Raw genomic sequence first — 21436 nt, 5'->3', positions numbered from 1 at the left:
CCGACTAGGCCGCCGAGGCGAGCGTTGCAAGGAGCGCGGGCCCTTTGAATATGCAAATGATGAGATACGCCCGGAATTGGTTTGTTTTTCAGTGCTATAATTTGAAAATACTTAAGATGAAGCAAATGCCGAACGGCATATTCAAAGAGCCCGCGCTCCTTGCAACGCTCGCCTCGGCGGCCTAGTCGTGACGCTTTACGCTGCCGAAAACAGATGGCGCCACTGCCGGTTTCAGCGAAAAAGCGTCGTCTGCGGGTTTTGGCTTGCCGATCTCTCGTAGACGCTTACGTTTTCGCTTCATGTGCGCCTGAACTAAGTAAGTACGATTGTCAAACTTGCTACGATACAAAGTTACCATAATACGCAAGCTCTGTGTGCAGTTTCACCGCAAACGAGCCAGCGGTTGAGGCGGGGAAATTTTTGAGTGTCAGCGATAAAAACGCACAATACTGTACTACGTAATGAGGTGACCTATAATGTAGCTTTGCAACACAGTGTTTGTTTTTTTGATAAAAATCAAGCGGCAACGTTACTGAAATGCGTGTTTTGCTCGTTCGTTCTTTGGCGGCGATGAAGAATGAGGGTCGAGAGGTGGAGCGGTATATGTCAATCGCCACTGGTACGTGTAGCCACAACTACAATGTGCAATCGTTTTTGAGGCAACAACAACTACAATGCCCCTTCTGACCCCCAGTCAGGAGCTCCCAGTTGGCGGCACTTAGTCTGTGTTCAGTTGGCTGAAATTCCACAGTTATTTTGTCATGCTTTTTGAAAAGTCAGGTGATACCTAGCTTGGATGGATGGATGGATACGGCTGAACCCTTTACATCGGGCAGTGGCTCAAGCCACCTAGCCATGTCTTGTGAAATTTTACTCCTGTCTTGCTTTTAGCCACCAATCAGATAACCTTCGCTTGGTTACTTCTAACCTCTTAAAATCCACTTTCCCTTCACTATCCCTAAACCCCAATGCCTTGGGTAAGTCAGCCCCGCTGCTTTCCACTGTAGGGTGAAGCCCTTTACAGAAAAGTATCAAGTGTTCAGCCGTTTCCTCCTCCTCTCCGCACGCAATGCACAAAGTGTCTATCTCCTGGTACCTGACTCTATACGTCTTTGTCCGCAAAACTCCAGTCCTGGCCTCAAACAACAAAGAGCTTCCCCTACAATTATCATAGATATTTTATTTGACAATTTCCTGTTTAAAGATCCGGTATGTTCTCAGTGCAGATTTCGTCAGCATCCCTGTTTTCCACTTCACAATATCCCCTAGAGACACCTGGTGCTTGCAGTCACAACTCTATCCAAGCAGCATTCTAATTTCTTGATAAAAGCTTTGATGCGTGCAGCATGCATTTAATTTCCAAAAACATTTCCTCGGGAATATCAAGAACTAGTCACTGCCGGCTGCTTTTCTAGAAAACTGTCATGTGGTCTTGTGCTGGGAGAATTTCACCCATGAAATTCGTTTGAGCGTTGGTACATGACACCTCTTATTATTTTCAAAGCAATTTCAGTTCTGCCTTCATTCAATTTGTTTCCTGCCAGCATGCGGCAAGTATAGTTATGCAATATTGACATGGGAAACGCCCGCGGCTTTGCTTAAAAAACCTGATATGTATCCAATGATGAGCACCTCACTTCCCTACATTTGTTTGTTCTATGGTTAAGTTAAAGCATACACATGCTCGTGAATCCGTTCTTTGTCATTGAGCTTCAGCTTGCCATTTTTACAAAGCGTAAACCACAGTGAAGCTGGGCTGGCCTCCATTTGAGTGCTGTACTATATATTCAATTAAGTATTCAATGTTTCATTAGTGAGGCTTTTGCTTTTAACAAAAGACATGCAAGTTACAGAGGCACCATGTATGCATTGACATTGTGCTTGTTTTTTTTTTACCATGAAAGTATGCATGACTCGTAATCTACAATCATTACCAGGGGGTGAAGGCATGCTTTTTTAAGTATGTGACACTGTTCTTTGTGTTTGCCTTGTTTTCTCACAGCCACCCAGTGATAGTCTACTCTCTACAGATGAATCCTGGCAAAGCATGGACTCAGCCGAGACCTCTCCGCTACTTGGCTGCACCACTCCAGACTCCGAACCCAATTACCCAGATGATACCATTGGCTTGTTCGATGAGCGTTTGGTGCAAGACAAACATGGCATGCCAGGGGAAGGTGGCAGTGCTCATGGCCTGGACATCACTGACCCAGACGAGGAACTTCTGCAAATCATAAGGATCAACTCGTAACTAATGCTGCCAAATCAAACAACCACAAGACTGCAGGCAATGCTCTTGGTAATAACCTTCGTTTTATCGTCAGGCCTGCCATGGACGCAAGTGGACAACTTATTAAAGCTCCTAAATGCTATTTAGGGTCATAAGGTCTTCCCCGCCACATAACATGCATTTAGGAAGCTGTGGGAACTACAGCGCTCAAAGATGATTGAATTTAACTCATATTGTTCAACTTGTCATGCCTTGAGAATGAGCAGTGGACCTGACTATCATTGTTGTGACACATGTGGAGATATCTTGACCTTGACACAACTCCTCAAAAAAGGAAGTTTCTTTATTCCAATGATTGTGAAGCATCAGCTGCTGTCTTTGTTGAAAAACATGGGGGAGCTCGTCGGGAAAATCTGAAGAAGCTTTCAGCATCGACTGGCCAGAGGATCTACAGGGACACCACCGATGGTGACCTCTGCAATAGAGCTCGTGCTCAGTTGGCATGGAGTGACCTCACAGTGACCATTAAGAGTGATGCTTCCCCTGTGTTTAAATCAAGCAAAGGTTCTGTGTGGCTTATTCAGCTTTGCTTGAATGAACTGCCAGTTGCACAGCACTGGAGAAACATTCTAGTGGTGGGATTTGGTTCACCAAGAAACATCCACCTGCCCATCTTTACCTCAAAGCTTTTATTGACAACTTCAACAAGATTGGTAGCATCGCGTGGTCATTTTCAAAGAAGATCATCAAATCAACAGTGAGTGTTGTGTGCTGCAGTGTAGATTCACCGGCATGGGCTGCAATGTTAAATGCCAAGCAATACAATGGATATTACGGCTGCTCCTGGTGCTTCCAGGAGACATTTATTGATGGTGAGGACATTTTAATAGTATAATCAAAATTCAGGCTTGCTAGCATGTGCATTCAACAGTAGTTATGAATTCAAAGCAGGGATTTTTTTATCGAAAGGAGGCTTTTTCTATGCATGTAGCACGTGTTCACATATCGAGCTAGGTGCCAGAACTTTGCCGAATGCCCTGCATGTTTGGAAGAGAACAGTTTTATTTTCAAACAGCTGCTGTTAACTGGTTGTCCTCTAAAGATCCATTCTGTGCCCCCATCAGAAGTGTGCTGTATAGATCATGTGCCACCCGTTTTTTCTTTAGTCCATGCTCCTAACTGCCTATTCCTCTATGATGGAAAAACTCACATGGCTTATAGTTTACAGAAGTGTTTGTGTCCCTTTTAATTCTGATAGTATTCTAGCTCTAGCTTGAGTCGCCGTGGTGGCTCAGTGGTTATGGCGCTCGGCTGCTGACCCGAAAGACGCGGGTTCGATCCCGGCCACGGCCGTCGAATTTCGATGGAGGCGAAATTCTAGAGGCCCGTGTACTGTGCGATGTCAGTGCACGTTAAAGAACCTCAGATGGTCTGAATTTCAAGAGCCCTACACTACAGCCTACCCTCATAGCATGAGTCGCTTCGGGACGTTAAACCCCCCTAAAACCAAACCAAATCTACCTCTATATTGGCCATTTCGGTCTTTCAAAACAGGACTTGCTACAAATGGTGCAACGATGGCTAGAGATTCAGTACAGTGTCACAGCCTTGGTGTTACCTTTTGCTGCTCTGGAAATGCATTCTTGAATGTGTGATTAATCGAAGGTAACGGTATAGGGAGCCTGTCATTCAACTTTTGCAGGGTTACTCTTTTTCTGAACTGGCTAGCTGTAGGCTACAGATGGTTGTGCTCATTCCATATGTATATTTTAGGTGAAAGCAACTGGAAATGCTTTGGTGGAGATGAAACATAAAAGGCTCGTATACTGTGTGACATCAGTGCATCTAAAAGAACCCCACAGATGGTCGAAACTGTCTACAGCCCTCCACTACGGCGTTCATCATAGCCTGAATCACTCAGGGACGTTGAACCCCATAAACCTAGCCAAACGATTTTGGCAACCTGTCCATGCAATGGATTCAATTGAATAAAGCTTGCAGTGCCCCCCCCCCCCCCCCCCCCCCCCCCCGTTTGTTTTCTTCCATCATCTCTTCCTTTTCGTTATGTTTGCACAAAGTAAATTCGAATGCAGTAGCCAAGTTGTTGGAAAATATGCCTCAGGCTGACAATAGGCAATATGCCAGCCTATTTGGGGGTAGGTCTGGCTAAGAGGGCTTTGTCCTCTATTACCCTGCTAAAGTAGTCATGAAACGGCCATCTGGAAGGCTGGGTGTGACATTCTTATTTCTTGTAGATGGAAAATGAGTCCTGACAATGTTTATCAGGGGTAGATAAGCAGATCTTATTTCAGCTTTTGGCTAACAAGCTTTTTTTTATTATTGAACTGATCTCAATTGCAAGAGCTGCACATGTAGCTCAGTCCGTATGAGTGTTTTTTAGTTTAGTTCCCTGTTCCTATTTTTTGCAGCTATTGTACTAGCTAAAAACATATCGCGTGAATGCTGTGTTACGCCCAGCTGTGGTATAGTACTCATGCTAATCAGTGTTGCTAAACATGGGCTTTTGGGTGAAGGTAAAATTTCATTACTTTTATATGTGCAGCAAATTTATGAATGTTTGCTTGTTGGAGTCATACTGTGTAACAACTTGGTCTCTGCTTTTCAGGGACACGCAGGTACCCCATGGAGGGCAATAGCATGCTGGAGCGGGAGCACAATATGGTACTCAGTGCAATGAAACTGGCAGATGTTAGGGGGCATCCTGTGGATGGGATAAAAGGCCCGTCTCCTGTTGGCAGCCTAAAAACATTGGATTTGGTGTGGGGCTTCACACCAGACTATGGGCATTGTGTGTTGGAGGGTGTGGCTGCTCAAATGGTGGGCCTCTGTTTGTCTTCAATAGGTTGTGCATGGTATATTGGAAACCGAATCAGACAGTTGAATGACCGCATTCTAAAGATTCGTCCACCAGTGTTTTTTACACGACTTCCAAGGCCACTTTCAGAGAGGTCTTACTGGAAGGCAATGGAATGGAAGTTTTGGCTTCTTTATTATGCAGTGCCTTGTTTGCAGAATATTCTCCCAGAAAGGTACCTCATTCATTTTGCCCTTTTGTCACAGTGTGTGTTCACATTGCTGAAAGCTAGTATTGAGGAGTCTGAGATTATTTCTGCCGGGAGGTTGGTTAAGCAATTCATGGAAGAAATGCCCACGCTGTATGGGGCATGCAGCTTCACATTTAACGTACATCAGTTAATTCGCCTCACAAAATTGGTGCGCATTAAAGGGCCATTGTGGGCCACCTCTACATTCCCTTTTGAAGGAGGCAACTGTGATATCTTGATTCTTGTTTCACCAGCGAAAGGTGTACCTCAGCAAATAGCGGAACGCTTAAATTTGCTAGAAGTGCTTAAATCGCTTAAACGTTTGGTACCACTGCCCCTTTCCTAAATCGACAGCAGGAGTTGATGTCGGGAAAGCGTACTGAGAGGTGCATTGCAATTGTGTTGGGTGCCCCATTACTCACTCCTATTCTGGAGGATTGTGTCCCCAGGCTAGTAATGCAAACAGTAGGGACTACAGCAGTGAGTGAGTACTTTAGGGCGCAATTCAGAGGAATCATTGTGCATAGTGCATGTTACAAACGAACAGAGAGGACATGCTCTCAGTTTGTAGAAGATGATGAAGGAAAGATGTTTCAGGTGTGTAGAATATTTCCTGTAGAAAATAGCAACTTTTTGCTCTGCCAAGAACTCATTTTGGAAGAAAGTTATATGCCTTTCTTGTACACCGTTGAACATCCCCCAACCAACATAGGCCTAGTCTTGCTTCCTCATGAAAAGATTGTTTCGCCATGCGTGTTTGTGGAGCAAAATGACCCGTTGTTTGTGGCAAAGATACCAAATCACTATGGAACTGATTAGGTACATCACAGCTTCATCAAACCTGCAATCATGGAGCTCTGTAGAAGCTGTTTATACCCCTGTGACATGGCAGTTTCAATGCCAATTGAGTCGATGGACATCGAACTTGATGTAGATCGGCCAGAGCCACGCGGCGATTTTCAATGGCCACTGACCACGAGGGGAATTGACTCAGTAGAGGTTCATGAGCGACCATTGGAATCTGAAGGGCCATTGTGAGTGGCCCCGCATTCGCCATACATTGAAAAAAGACATAACTCCAAATAAGCAAAGATGTGTCTTTAACTCCAAAATTTTAGACCAGTTCATCAGCTTATTTTTATTCAGCAGTCAAAATTTTCGCACCGCAGAATGTGTGGTGGTTCGGTGCAGTACCTGCTTACTAAAGGAGGCAACCCTAAACTGAGCCCACAAAGAGGCCTACCCACAAGGGCTGTTAAAGATAGCAGGTATGATTGCAGCAAAGATGACCACTGAGCTGTGGCAGTTTTCGCTTGCGAAAATGAATGTTTCTGAAATGTCTCAAATGTTTAAATACCCGAGAAACTGTAAATATCTAAAAAAAAACGTTGCCCCATAGAGAATAGGGAATCTGCTGTTTCTGTCTGCAGCAAGGTTTGTTGCTGGGCGAGTTGGTTGGGGTACATCTTGAGAACACAGCGCTTGCAGACAAAGGACCAGAACAAGAAGGACACACACCTGCGCTAACTAACAACTTTTATTTCGGAAGGGGGCCGATCCGCGCCTTTTATACAGAATTGGAGGGAATGATGCGCACGCGCACAACACAGCCAGGTGGGAGCATGGAAAGAGCCAACACATAGACCAACTATTCTTATCGCCACTGATAACCAACAACGCAGCCAAAACGCAAGAAAAGAAAAAGAAAAAGAAGAAAAGAAAAAGAGAAAAAAGAAAAAAGAAAAGAAGAGAAAGAACCAACGGGGGGAGCAAAGGCAGGGAACGTAAGAAACAATTCCAAAAAGTACCAAAAGATCCCGAAGAAGCCAACAACCAACACGGCTAAACGACTGACGATGAAAGGTAACAAGATGAAGGCACTAAAAACTGAACAAACAGGCATAAAAGGTGCAGGAAAAACCTGCGGGAGAGTAAAAGATTCGGCACAGCTAAAAGATGACGGAAACTAAAGGCGTTAAAACAGATACAAGCAAAAACCCAAGAAGCCGACGCGAAAGAATACAAGCAGAAAAGGTGGTCACTAAAATATGACATGGACAGACAACAGATCTCTAAAAACAAGCAAAGAATCGTAAAAAACGTGTGGGCGATAAAACATAACAGAGAAGAATACAGAAGAGTTTAAAAAGGAAAACATCGCAAAAAAAGAGGGCGCAAAAAAATCATCACGGAATGAAACGAAAAGAATACACTGAATCAAATCAAAGCAGAAAGGAATGAACACTCTTTGTCTAAGTATCTAAGTCAGTGAATTGTTAAAAGCAAAAGCCTCACTAATGAAACATTGAATACTTAATTGAATATATAGTACAGCACTCAAATGGAGGCCAGCCCAGCTTCACTGTGGTTTACGCTTTGTAAAAATGGCAAGCTGAAGCTCAATGACAAAGAACGGATTCACGAGCATGTGTATGCTTTAACTTAACCATAGAACAAACAAATGTAGGGAAGTGAGGTGCTCATCATTGGATACATATCAGGTTTTTTAAGCAAAGCCGCGGGCGTTTCCCATGTCAATATTGCATAACTATACTTGCCGCATGCTGGCAGGAAACAAATTGAATGAAGGCAGAACTGAAATTGCTTTGAAAATAATAAGAGGTGTCATGTACCAACGCTCAAACGAATTTCATGGGTGAAATTCTCCCAGCACAAGACCACATGACAGTTTTCTAGAAAAGCAGCCGGCAGTGACTAGTTCTTGATATTCCCGAGGAAATGTTTTTGGAAATTAAATGCATGCTGCACGCATCAAAGCTTTTATCAAGAAATTAGAATGCTGCTTGGATAGAGTTGTGACTGCAAGCACCAGGTGTCTCTAGGGGATATTGTGAAGTGGAAAACAGGGATGCTGACGAAATCTGCACTGAGAACATACCGGATCTTTAAACAGGAAATTGTCAAATAAAATATCTATGATAATTGTAGGGGAAGCTCTTTGTTGTTTGAGGCCAGGACTGGAGTTTTGCGGACAAAGACGTATAGAGTCAGGTACCAGGAGATAGACACTTTGTGCATTGCGTGCGGAGAGGAGGAGGAAACGGCTGAACACTTGATACTTTTCTGTAAAGGGCTTCACCCTACAGTGGAAAGCAGCGGGGCTGACTTACCCAAGGCATTGGGGTTTAGGGATAGTGAAGGGAAAGTGGATTTTAAGAGGTTAGAAGTAACCAAGCGAAGGTTATCTGATTGGTGGCTAAAAGCAAGACAGGAGTAAAATTTCACAAGACATGGCTAGGTGGCTTGAGCCACTGCCCGATGTAAAGGGTTCAGCCGTATCCATCCATCCATCCAAGCTAGGTATCACCTGACTTTTCAAAAAGCATGACAAAATAACTGTGGAATTTCAGCCAACTGAACACAGACTAAGTGCCGCCAACTGGGAGCTCCTGACTGGGGGTCAGAAGGGGCATTGTAGTTGTTGTTGCCTCAAAAACGATTGCACATTGTAGTTGTGGCTACACGTACCAGTGGCGATTGACATATACCGCTCCACCTCTCGACCCTCATTCTTCATCGCCGCCAAAGAACGAACGAGCAAAACACGCATTTCAGTAACGTTGCCGCTTGATTTTTATCAAAAAAACAAACACTGTGTTGCAAAGCTACATTATAGGTCACCTCATTACGTAGTACAGTATTGTGCGTTTTTATCGCTGACACTCAAAAATTTCCCCGCCTCAACCGCTGGCTCGTTTGCGGTGAAACTGCACACAGAGCTTGCGTATTATGGTAACTTTGTATCGTAGCAAGTTTGACAATCGTACTTACTTAGTTCAGGCGCACATGAAGCGAAAACGTAAGCGTCTACGAGAGATCGGCAAGCCAAAACCCGCAGACGACGCTTTTTCGCTGAAACCGGCAGTGGCGCCATCTGTTTTCGGCAGCGTAAAGCGTCACGACTAGGCCGCCGAGGCGAGCGTTGCAAGGAGCGCGGGCTCTTTGAATATGCCGTTCGGCATTTGCTTCATCTTAAGTATTTTCAAATTATAGCACTGAAAAACAAACCAATTCCGGGCGTATCTCATCATTTGCATATTCAAAGGGCCCGCGCTCCTTGCAACGCTCGCCTCGGCGGCCTAGTCGGGACGCTTTCTGCTGCCTAAAACAGATGGCGCCACTGCCGGTTTTCAGCGAAAAAGCGTCGTCTACGGGTTTTGGCTCGCCGATCTCTCGTAGACGCTTACGTTTTCGCATCATTAGCGCCTGAACTAAGTAAGTACCATTGTCAAACTTGCTACGATACAAAAGTTACCATAATACGCAAGCTCTGTGTGCAGTTTCACCGCAAACGAGCCAGCGGTTGAGGCGGGGAAATTTTTGGTTCGAGCCGAGTGGCACAACTTAAAGCAAGGGCTTGGCCAGATACCGCAGGTTACTTCTGTTGCTGGCTCCACGCTGTCTGGCGCGGAACTTTCTTTGACGCCGCACTGGGCTCTAAATAGGCACAGTAGCGCTTTTTGGGCCGCATGCTCTGACGACCGAAATTACAGTGCTGTTGAGGTTGTGCTCGCAGCAACTCACAAACAAAAAAAAAGTGCAGCCGGCTATAGCGCAGCACAGCACGAGGGCGGTACGCTTGCCACGATGCGCCGTTCGAGCCAATGATTCGATCTCGCAGATTTGTGATAAGAACCTTACAATGAAGTACTTTTTTACGATTGTCATATGCAATCGTTTTTGTAAAAGTGTAAAGTGCCCTTCAAAATGCATAAAGAAGACTTCACGCATATTTATTGAGATTGCAGCGCCACTGCAGAGAGTGTCAATTTCAGAATGTTATGAGCGAAAGGAACTGGGCTTCCCGCTGAGGACGACGCGGCTGCTCTCCGCGTGTTTTTCATGTGTATTGTTTTTGCGGTTGAAACCAGGGAAATTTTGTTTTGCCATTAAGACATGCATTATTTCGTGCTTGTGAAAGTTGTGGAGGACGACCTGAAAAAGGTCACCTCGTCAGCAAATGTAAAAGCGTTTCATCCACAACATGTGGACAATTTCACCGTGGGAGTCGTGTATGAAGTTTTCTGGGATGGTGACCACAGAACATAAGGAGGGTATTACGACGTGAAATTTTGCAGCTGACAGGTAAGCGAACCTTTCTGACTTAATATTCCACAGCGCGTTTTTTGTATCTTTTCTGTCTTCGAACATCGCTTCTTGGTGTGCACGCCACTACAGTGCGTGCTCTATTTTTGTTTGGCTGGAACGTGTTTTGTATTCCAACCAAAGTAGTTGGTGTTGGCCTTTCAAACGATGGCACATGCCCACACTGGGGGATTGGCCAAGAATCGGACGGAGGCCTCCCTACCAAAGTAAATTATGTGTACGCGGTATGTCATTCGTCTTTTTTTTTTTTTTTTCGGTGGTGAAATAATTGCGCGCTTTATGGTTTTTCTTCCTGCGTTAATGTCGCAGTTGTTTTGACAAATTTAGAACATGGGTTACTGTGGTACAGCACGAAAGAACGCAGAATCGTATGCACAAAGATTTTTAAATCAGGGTATATTCCTTTGCGCTCCAGTCATTGGGGGAAAAAAAAGCTTCGGTGATTACTACCACAGGCAACTGCAAATACTGAGAACGAGCATACGTTTTCCTCCGTGCTTGTTTTCTTTTCGGCAGTTTATTCGGGAAGAGCTCTTTTTTTTAAGCGTTGTCAGCCACACATACTGCGACGAGAAGTGCCAAATAATGCTAAGGCGCAAATAACTCGGTAGTTACCTATAGGCTGTGATTTCCTCGTCATTGATAGTAGTTAGGTGCGACCAGTACAGTGTGATTTAGAAGGCCTCCAGTTGTGTATAAACTGCAGGCAATGTACGACTAGCTTCTGTCGCCGTTGTACTAAGTATGGCGTTTCGATTTATTACAATCGAATTTTTTCTGAAGAAACAGTTAATTTGAAAGAAACCGTGCTTTTCTTGAGTGGAAACTAATACTGGATTGGACTTTCTGTCCTCAGAATCAAAAGAAGAAATGGATTGTTTTGTTGCAGATAAAGCCCACCGCCATAAAGTGAAAAATGCGGACTGAAGATGTGAGTATTTATGGCACAGTGCGGCTAAAGCATTGCCATTACCTCTAAAAATATCTGGAACTATTTATAATGCTTGTCATTAAGTTGCAGATGTTTAGTTGACTTGTGAAAAATCTTTGTGCCGCAGTAGTGCTCAGCATTTTCCTGTATACGCCTTGCACTTGGTGTTATGGACGCTGTGATGAAAGGTGGCCACTGCAGCGGAGATTGAGCCTGGGTCTCTCTGCATAGTTTTCAATTGGTTCTAGATATAGCCTTACAGGACATTAAAAAAGCATTGATACTTTGCGCAGAGACGTCACAGCCCTGACTGAGTTTGTAATGAAGTTTACCTTAGTTTCAGTCTTCGAGGAGCAAAAAGAAGCTGCGAGAAACAGCAAAGCAGTCTGTTGCAAGGGACATCTTGAAAACCCTTTCTGGAGAAGAAGGAAGCAGACAGGAGCTGGCAGAGCTGAAAAATGAAAATCTTGAGCTCAAGAAAGAAAACGCCCAGTTGCGGCCCATAAACACATGGCTCTAAGAACAGCTGCTAGACTACCTTTCAGCAAAAGGTAAGCCCTACAAGGCAGCTCTTGTGTGAATGTAGCAAATAAGCTTAGCATTCTCCGTAAAACCTGCCTGTTATGGATAGTGTGGTGCGATCTAATTGTGAATTTTTGTCAGAGTTAAACTTGCTGCATTTCGAGCCTCCTTACGCCCGAATTTACAAGCGTTGCTTGACTTGATGCTTCACCTCCACTCTGCTTAGTGAAAAACAGCTACTCTTCAGCCGAGGTTTCGATTAGGATTTAAGAATATCGCGAGAAACCTCCACTCACTGCACATTTCTCGAATTGTCACTGTTAATGGCAAATGGAGGTGATTAAAGCAAAAAAAATTTGCCTAAAAATGGCATGCAGATTTTGTCCTGAACCACTTTGCATGTGTATACTTTGATGTTGCCAAGGCAAGAAGCGGGCCAAAGAGCACTGTTCTCTGTGGTACTGGAGGCCTCCACAAGCCACCAAACGGGTAACAGCTCAGTAGACTGAATGTGCACCAGGCTATGTAGTGGAGTATACCCTTATGACTGAGCAAGCTGACATAAACAGACTGGAGATCTGCAATAGTTTTTGGGCCTTGAAAAGAAGGTGCATATCCACACTGCAATACATTTGAGCTAATGTGCTTGTGAACACATGCAAAGTACAAGCTGTTACAGGAAAACTTAAAATAAGTGGCCATACCTGGCTCGGTAATTTTCTTGCAATTAAAAAAAAATATGGGGGTCACTTAAGCTCTGTCTCTAAGAGTATGGCGGGACAGCGTTAATGATTTTCGTTTCCCAGCTCCCTTGCGGATCCTCGTTTGCATGCACGCACTTTGCTGCTTGCTTTCTGAAAGGGTTAAGGACGCCATTTTTTAGACTCGAGTTGTTCATTGCATGTTGTTCGCTATCCATCTCGGAACAACTGGGCAAAATATGAGCTCATTTGGTGCAGTGCGTAGTTTGTAATTAAATTTTTAAAAGTTGTCCTGAACAGTTCGGAAGTCGGGCGACACTGGCATGCTCTCGGTTCGTCATCGAGGGAGCAGTGAGGTCACATCGTTAGTTTATTCGTAGCTAAGTATTGCTTTTATATGTGTGCTTTTGTAGACGTGGGTTATGATGTAGTGAGCGGCGGCAGGTTTAAACAGGAGGTAGGACTAGGGAAGTAGATTGTATATGCTACGTTGAAGGTAGCTAAGGCAAATTAAGCTAGCGCTGAGCCCAAGTAGGGTTATCATGGTCCGCATGCCAGAACTTCATGTGCTGGACCATGTGCTAGGAGAGGTTTGAAGATTGGTGGAAGAAGTCAAGGGACGGGAGAATTTGGAGAGTTGATAACCTCTCGTTTAGTAAAGCCTCTCTTTGCTTTTTCATCCATTCGTGTGTTCCCCCCAGAAAATGCCAGCACCCTCTATATCTGACGCTGTTCCATCTTGTAGGGTGGGGTAAAGTTCGTGCACCTCAAAACTACGTGTTCTGCGGTCTCCATTCCGGTTCAACATGCCAAGCATAGTATATACGCTTCTTCAAACTTGGACCTATAGGTTTTTGTTCTCAAAAATCTTGTCCTAGCCTCGAAAAGTGATGAACTGCCTCGCGAGGCATCAAATAAATGCTAATTCTTTATGTCTTGTTTTTTTTGTACCCTACATATACCTAGTGCTGATTTTCCTTGCATTCAAATCAGGCATTTTAAAAGTGAAATACAGAGAGAGAAAAAAAAAACAAATAATGGTGTAACCATAGGCTAGGCGGCACAAGCCTACCGCCCGATACAAAGGGTAAAGCCGTTATCATCCCTCCGTCCGTTAATCTGTCCGTTACGACATAGACTGACAGTCACGTGCTTGCTCGTGATGGAAAAACTGAAGACAGGTCTTTGTACAGGCTTAGGGTGCGGTGGAGCGACTGGGGGAAATTGAATAAGGACAAAGACAACAAAGGCCTATGTCTTTCCCTTTTCTGTGTAGCCTCTGCCGGTCTTGGCAACTTCATGATGGCTGGACTCAAGTAGGCACACACACTCTGCTGTGTGCGCACTCAGTTTTGTAGCAGACGACGCTGCCAATCTATGCATCACAAAATGGCCATTTCTTCCAGAGGGCAGGGCTTAGAGCCAATAACTTCAAATTACTATTCCTAGCTCAAATGCTCGCTTAGAGCCCTACTTATTTTTTAAATATGCATAATAACGTCGTGCCTAGTAGCGTCAGCATAAACACACGATTTGTTGGTAGATCATGTCATGACCCCTTTGATCAGCAATCCACTAATTCATGCTTCTATTATCCCACACATACTCATTAGTGTACAGTCGTAAGGTACCACAGTATATGAAAGATCACCAAGAGCCTTGCTTTAAGTAAGCTATACGAGCATGCCTGTGTGGCCTCGGAGTAGTGTGACTCTGGATACAAAGGATCAAGTTCTACCAACTCAGCCATGCCAACTCGGCCATATCATCTGGACTAGGACGCTGCACAACCCCGAACCAATCAGTGCCCAGCCATGTCACCTCCCAACTACAACGCGCCAGAGGCATGCTTGGGATTTTTCTCTCGCAATGCGGACACCGTTTTTCCTGGAGAATGGGGTCTTTAATGCTGTCACGTAATGATGATGTTGTACACCTTCACATTACTGTCAAACTTTTGTGCCACAGTTTTCTGGCATAGCTGGTTTCTTAACTATAGCAAAAAAAGACTTTCCAGTATGCTTCTAAAAGGGCGTTCGGTGAGCCTTCCCACTCATACATGCTGTTCTTTGTAATAGCCACACAGCAGCCCAGTATGCTGTCATAGACCGCTGAAGTAAGTCCTGCTGCAGCACCTGTGCCCGTAACATCAGCCGTGGCATCCAGGGCAGCAACCCTGTCACCACTGGAAGAGACGGACAAAGAGGCGCCATCTTCAGGGGCTTGGGAGCCCTCCACGGTCCCTCAAACCGGTAACGGTGCAGTAAACCTTGAAAGCGCATCATCGTAGCATGCCATGTCATAACCTTAAAGGCCCATCCTTGCCTGCAGGTCGCAGAGGATGTGTGACAGTTTTGGGCAAAAAGCGACAGCTGCAGGCCAGTCGCACCCACCTCGATTTTACAACTTTGTGACTGTGAGTCGCAAATCGCTAACCTAACCGGTCTGCGGTCCCACAGAAGTGAATGGAAGCATGTTTTACATCCAGTTTCTCTTTGCCAGTTACAGTCAGGATCAACAAGTATTGTTCCGAATGAGATTGATTCGAGAAAATGACCTGTGAGTCGCCCTTTGCGAATGTGAACATTGGTACGGTCGTGGTGCCCCCTGCTTGCGACAGCCAGCTGCACGCCTTTTCCGACTCGCATGTGTGACTGGGCTTTCAGTCTGTAACCGCAGCGTTTAGACTTTATTGTCATAATGCCTTGCACGTTTGGCTTTATGGGAGGATTGGCGTTGTTCCGCTGTTTACTGGTGTGAATGGGAAAGGACTGAGACAGCTAGCTCCAGTTAATTGTCATCCTAACTTTGCTCTAATTCTCAATACTTTGGCTTGCATTCAGTATTCCAAGAAAACAGTTAATTCAAACTTTCCGAACACATTCGCAGTTTAGCACAAATGAAAATTACTGCTATATGTAATGCCTTTGATTCTTGGGGAATTTTATTGTAATTTATCCAGTCTGCCATGGCAGACATTGTTCACGTTTGCTGTGGAACATGAAGTGAATTCAATGAAGCATACTCTGAATGAAGAGAGTCAAAGGTGAAGCAAGTGAAGGTTGAATCCTTAGCATGTATACTGGAGACGAGTATCCTTAATGTGGGCTGTAAGCATATCATAGCAAAATCAATGCTACGGAAGCCGTAGCACTCGCGGGCTGCAGCGGAGGGCGGACCCAAGAGCAAACAGCAGCGGCTATTGGTTGGTGCAGATAGCAGGGCCCCCTGCTGGTGTGCAGAAGTAGCATGCTGCAACATCGAGCGCCGACGCTACTTCATATGCGCTTGGCGGTGGCATAGGTTCGTTGCCGCAGTCGAACTCATCACTGTCAGCTGTGCTCACCGCCCGTGAGCCCTGTGGCGTCTGCTGGCAGCATGTTGCCTCAGTTATATCAGCGTCACCAGAGGGCTCCAACTTCTCCACATTGCTGTTCACGTAACTCGCAGCAACAAAAAGCATGGCGCTGGCGCCCGAACCGCCATACTGCGTTGTGTACATCACGTGATCGCGACCCAGGGGCCGTCGCACAACGAAAACCTGGAACGGCTTGCGCGAAAGCATCGGTGGCGCGGGCGACTGCTCCGGCAGCGAAAACCTGCTTCGGCATGCACTGGAGCGCGGACTCCTGCAGCCTTCGTACGCTTGGCATTTTTTTTCTTTTCCATTGTTTTACATCTCTAGTAAACTTGCAGCATGTTGTACTTGCTATGGGTCAACTTCTATCTACGAGGAGCGGAGTTAGCCAGGGGCTCCTAGTTCAAATTAACCATGGCTGATGTCGACTTGTTCGAATAGTCGGGAATTTTCTGAAATGCACAGGGCTATTTCGGGGACCCGGGCTCAGTTCGAATTAACGAGCTTTTACTGTATAAAACTCCGGTGGGAGTTTCACAATTAGAAGAAGCACAGAAGGACTCTGGTAATGCTCCTGGACGATTATCTATTATTGAGATCTTCGAAGGATACCGTATTTACTTGCGTAATGAATCCCCCATACACGAGCCCTCTTTTATCATTGAGAATTTTTGTTTTTCATAAACATAGCTGAGAGTCACATTGTCGCAGTCTCCAGCTCTGACCTTGGCAGTATGCCAAGATGCTGTGCACCGATAACATCCCAGCATGTTTACCTTTTGACGAAATCACCTGTATTGTGACATTCTCAGCAAAGTGGGCAGAGTGCAGAGTTTTAGATGCTCTTCCCCGCTTTGTCAAGTGTGTAGAGCCAAACAATGAAACTTCAACTTGCATGCGCTACGATGTGCATAGCACATGCACAATCCTCGCTTAATAAAAATGTCATAGCGCAGCACCCGAACAGTAACAGAAAATTTGTGCCAAAATGACAGAAGGTTGATGTCGAAGTGTATTGTCTTTATTTTGTTCTGCCGCTGCCACATGCGTGGTGCTTTAAGCAGAGCTCTGCTATTTGCTCAACAGGTGGTGCTCACCAACGTCTATATTCATCATCATCATGCAGTAGCGAGAATATATAGATTTGATTGATGGGAGAAATTAAAGAGAAATAAATTCCAAGCATAACGGCACTTTCTGCCACCCTGTTTCAAAGAGGATGCTTCCAACATTCATTCACCTTGTAAAACTCCCTGTGCTTCAGCAGTCATCAACGAAAGCACGCGTCAACAAGCTTCATGCCGCGTTTATGTCGATGGAGTTTAGCATCGTTTGCTTCAAAGAATCTTGGGTGCATCAGGAAGAGATCTGACGACCTTATGATAGTCAATAGAGCCAGCAGATCGCATTTAGATAACACATTTAGGTCAGCGGCATATTTTTTTTTCGCGATGTTCCCACTGTTCCCATTTCGAATTATTGTTCAATTCACTCTCGCCGTACCAAAGAAATTCTTGCCGTCCCAGTTAGCTCAGCTGGTAGCATGACTGCTCCGGTGAAGCGGTGGTCCCGGGTTCGAACCCCGGACCAGGGAAATTTTTCTTTAACTGCGAAGTTTCTGTGGAAGCTGTATAGCTTTCCTTTGTAGCCTTATGGCTGTATTTGTGTGGATGCCAGTGAGTAATTTGCTCTCTTATTACAAATATGATTAAGAATCCGTCGGCATATCAGTTCCAGCTTGCATCCACATTCTCCTCCTGGCCCGGTGCTGCATTCACTAAGACATGTTTTGTCTTCAAAACTTGAGTTTTCATGCTAAAATATGGTTAAAGCGGTCTTTCATGCTAGCCAAATGCATGTTTATCTTGTTTCTTTGATAGACATGGAGCACTCGCAACCAGGGCCAAGCACCAGCTGCGTGCACCTCTACGGAAGATGGCAAAGTAAGATTATGTGACACTTTGTCCAAGCATGTATGTCATGAGAAAAGGTATACTGCATATTTTTGTGCTGGATTTATAATTTCCTCTGGCTCTTTATCGTGCTGTAAGCTTCTGAAGTATTATAAAATGTTGGAATTGTTCGTATAGTCGGACACAACTCGAACACATCGACTTTTCCCCATTAAAGGACCCCCTTCCAGGCAATGGCATAGGCCAATTCTCATGACATTGCTAGCATGATAATGCAGAGAGCTGCAAATGAAAGGGATGGTCCCCTCTCTGCATTGTTTCTCTGCCCCTTATATTGCCACGCTAGCAAGGTAGTAAAATTGGCTGACACCATTGGCTGGAAGGGGGTCCCTTTACAGTGTGTTCTTAAGTTGTATCCTATTATAGTGTGTAATATACCGGCCATCTGCTATGTTGAGAAAAGGGAATAAACAGTGGGTAAAATATGCGCACAGGCAATGTAGAGTTATGGACATTTATGGAGGTATGAAAAAGTGGGTAGTAAGATTTGCCTAGGTGCATGCAGACTTTCAGCAGCGCTTGTGCTTTACAGACCTTTTTACGGCCCTGGGAGAATCCTTATTTTCCTGGTAGTGAGGTGGGCATGAGCAAGTCAATCCTCAGCTCTTTGCTGTGCCAAGATACTCACTGTACAGCCAGTCATTAATTGAATTTGAGAATTTCTTGAGCCTCTCTGTGTCTTGTGCTCCATTTTGCATGGATGTCATGCACGAAGGCTTCGAAGCCAACCCACTTGTAGTTAACGCTTTTTGGAAGTTGTTAGGGTTTTAAGGCTAACAAGGCAATGAACTGGCAAAGTGGAGAGGCAGGAGGGTGAATGTCATTAGAATAGCCCTATCACCTGCTAATATTGTTATGGAAGAGCCAGCTGCAGCCTGTCACTGTTGGCAGGTAGAAAAGTGGAGAGAACGTAACCCCCTCCTCGTTTAGCTGTGTGGAGGAGACTTGAAGGTGGCTGCGATAGAAAACTGAAAGATTCTAATTTAAAACATGGCTGTACCCGCCGTGGTGGCTCGGTCGTTATGGCGCTCGGCTGCTGACCCGAAAGACGCGGGTTTGACCCCGGCCGCGGCGGTAGAATTTTGATGGAGACAAAATTCTAGAATCCCGTGTACTGTGTGATGTCAGTGCACGTTAACGAACCGCAGGGGTTGAAATTTCTGGAGCCCTTCACTACGGCGTCCCTCATAGTTCGAGTTGCTTTGGGACGTTAAACCCCATAAACCAAACCAAAAGATGTTTGTAGTGATGCTGAGACTGCAGTCTTTTCTTGACGCCATGAGCTTATAATTTTTTTTTGCTGCTATTGATCTTTCTCAGTGTAAAATAGGCTATTCTGTGAAAGGAAGATAAGAATTCACAATCTAGACTGCCACAATTCATGAATTAAGTTAGGACTTGCACTTCTGAATAGCCTGTAGCTCGTGTTTCAGCTGCATACAGTGGGGAAATTTAAAAGGACCAGGAAATGGGTTTAGAGTTTGCTGGTAAATGTGTTCAATGTGGAGAATGAGTGCTTTTGAGCATTCACTCGAAGTAAAATTTCTTGGAACGGAGCCAGCAGTTTACCAGTGTTTTTTTGGAATTCGTGGGCCTGTTGGTCTGCGTGTAGTGGTGGTTTTTGGATCTATTCTTATCAAGGTATATGTCATGGTTATAGTGATGTCATACTGAGTGACAGGCAACCAGAGGCGGCAATTCACTGTAGCCACACCTGCCACATTTTCAGTAGCTGCGAATGTTGTCTGCTGCTGTTGCTGCTTGAACCTCCCAGGCAAGGCCAGTGCCGTCATGCACGTATTTCTGATTTACCTCTCCTGCATGTATCCCTGAGGGTATAGTCATGTTTTGAGCTCCATGTCCATTATTGCGGACAAGAGGAGGGCTGTGACCGAAGAGTGTGCAGGAAGGAGAAAAACCATACTCAAGAAAATTGGCGCGACAGTTGGAAGTCTGCAAAGCAAACATCAGCTGATTACGTTTTCTTGGGTGGGTACAGTTCCGAAACTATTTTTTTTTGTATGTGTGTGTCTTGGAAACTAAATTCAGTGGGAGAGGAGCATGGACATTTTTAATTGCCGATATTTCTGGTGCTCAGCTCAAAAATTGTTGTGGTGGAGTGACGAGTGATATGGAATACCTATCGTTCATTTGCTTTACATAACTTCAGTAAATGGCGTCTTTTGCTCCCTTTGAAACAAGGTTGGTAGTTTTATTTACCACATTATAATTTTTTGCAAAATACCTTCTTTGCTTGCTGCAGGTACACATGGCCAATGGTGTGCACATCAGTGGAGAGGCATACACTACGCTGATGGTGACACAGAAAAGTTCCATGTTTTGTAAAAAGTAGCTACTGCAATTTGGACGACTGAAGCACTCATGGAGTGGAGCTTCACGGGAACTCTCTCAAACTGTTATCTTGGCGATGGTGACAGAGTCCCGCAGAAGCCCCTCTCACCGCACAAAGTGGAGGCTCTTAGAGGTAAGAGCACCATTTCATTGCTCAGTAGATGTCTTGTCCTATTTTGTTCCCTCTTCATTAAAACTTTTCTAGCCATCCATGGAGAATAGTGTATCAAGAATCTTTGATGGTGCTGGGAGTCAATGAAAAATATAAACCAGTTGTTTTGCTACAGTTGTAGCTAATATATTAATGCATTATTCGATTGTGTTTGTTGCTGTGAAAGTAAAAGTAAGTACTTTGGTAGGCTACTCCACTCGACGTCCGAATATTAATGCGATAGCATTAAGGGCCCTGTTCTGCGGACATTGACAAATATCTGTGAGGTAATAGGGGGACAGATTAGAAAATTTTTAGCTAAATGCTTCCACATACAAGGATTAAAAAGGGAGTCAGAGACGGTAGTCATTAATGCTGCTGTTTTATGCCCTTAAAAACGGGGCTAAGTGTCTGCCATAATATTGTTTGCCTTCCTTCGAACAATTTGTATTATGCCAGCAGTTAACCTAGTTTGTGTCAGATACCACAGATTCTCAGCAATCGCTAAGTATGTTTTGTCTGAGTAATGTAGTCTTGCCTGCAAGACTGTTACTTTTCTGAAATCAAAACCAAGCTACTACTTTGTATTAACCGATTTGGATATCTACCTTTAGTGTTTTTCAGGCACTATGGACAAAAACGTGGGCACACCGAAGAAACAATTGAGAAGGCCGAAAAAAACATTCGCCTGTGGTTGTCACAAAAAACGTGTGAACTCAGGCAGAGGAGGCCAAAGAGCTAAAAGTAAAGAATCAATAAATGTTTTAAACTATAATCTACTCTTTTTTTTGCATGTAAAATCATTATATATGAATGGTGCTCCATTCATGCTGCTTCAAGTTGCATACCTGCCATGTGGTGTTCGTTGATATTCATTGCAAATTGCATGCATCTAACGAGTTAAAGTGCTAGTATACGTACACCTTGTGGACTCGCTTCAAGCCCGTTAAAATGTATGTGATAGGCAGTTAACCTGACTGGCCATTCCAAAGCAGCTGGTCTGCAGACTGGATGGCACAACACACT

At 44.6% G+C, this 21436-nt stretch overlaps 1 protein-coding gene and 1 long non-coding RNA gene across 8 annotated transcripts; both read left to right on the top strand.

Moving 5' to 3' along the window:
- The first annotated feature begins 224 nt into the window (after positions 1-224).
- On the top strand, positions 225-8602 carry LOC144115278 (uncharacterized). Of its 3 annotated transcripts, none has more exons than XR_013311328.1 (3): positions 225-316; positions 2003-3102; positions 4857-8602. It is a non-coding gene; the product is annotated as an uncharacterized LOC144115278 (long non-coding RNA). The 3 variants fall into 3 exon arrangements; XR_013311326.1 differs by lacking the exon at positions 225-316 and adding an exon at positions 434-619; XR_013311327.1 differs by lacking the exon at positions 225-316 and adding an exon at positions 777-977.
- A 943-nt stretch (positions 8603-9545) lies between these two features.
- LOC144115276 (uncharacterized) lies at positions 9546-21185 on the top strand. 5 transcript variants are annotated; one of them, XM_077649595.1, is made up of 9 exons: positions 9546-10401; positions 11279-11353; positions 11691-11904; positions 14655-14828; positions 14908-14992; positions 16097-16216; positions 17815-17877; positions 20171-20392; positions 21025-21185. In XM_077649595.1, the coding sequence occupies exons 5-8, from the start codon at positions 14918-14920 to the stop codon at positions 20258-20260; spliced, it is 348 nt and encodes a 115-aa protein (XP_077505721.1). In that variant the 5' UTR covers positions 9546-10401; positions 11279-11353; positions 11691-11904; positions 14655-14828; positions 14908-14917; the 3' UTR covers positions 20261-20392; positions 21025-21185. The 5 variants fall into 5 exon arrangements, 2 of the variants coding, with proteins under 2 accessions (XP_077505721.1, XP_077505722.1); XM_077649596.1 differs by lacking the exon at positions 16097-16216 and having other exon boundaries at positions 11312-11353; XR_013311324.1 differs by lacking the exons at positions 14908-14992; positions 16097-16216 and having other exon boundaries at positions 11312-11353; positions 17815-19896.
- The last annotated feature ends 251 nt before the right edge of the window (positions 21186-21436 follow it).

The sequence above is a fragment of the Amblyomma americanum genome, chromosome 1, assembly GCF_052857255.1.
Source record: "Amblyomma americanum isolate KBUSLIRL-KWMA chromosome 1, ASM5285725v1, whole genome shotgun sequence".
Taxonomy (NCBI): domain Eukaryota; kingdom Metazoa; phylum Arthropoda; class Arachnida; order Ixodida; family Ixodidae; genus Amblyomma; species Amblyomma americanum.
The sequence above is the reverse complement of the archived record's forward strand: the minus strand, read 5'-3'. Positions and strand labels throughout refer to the sequence as shown.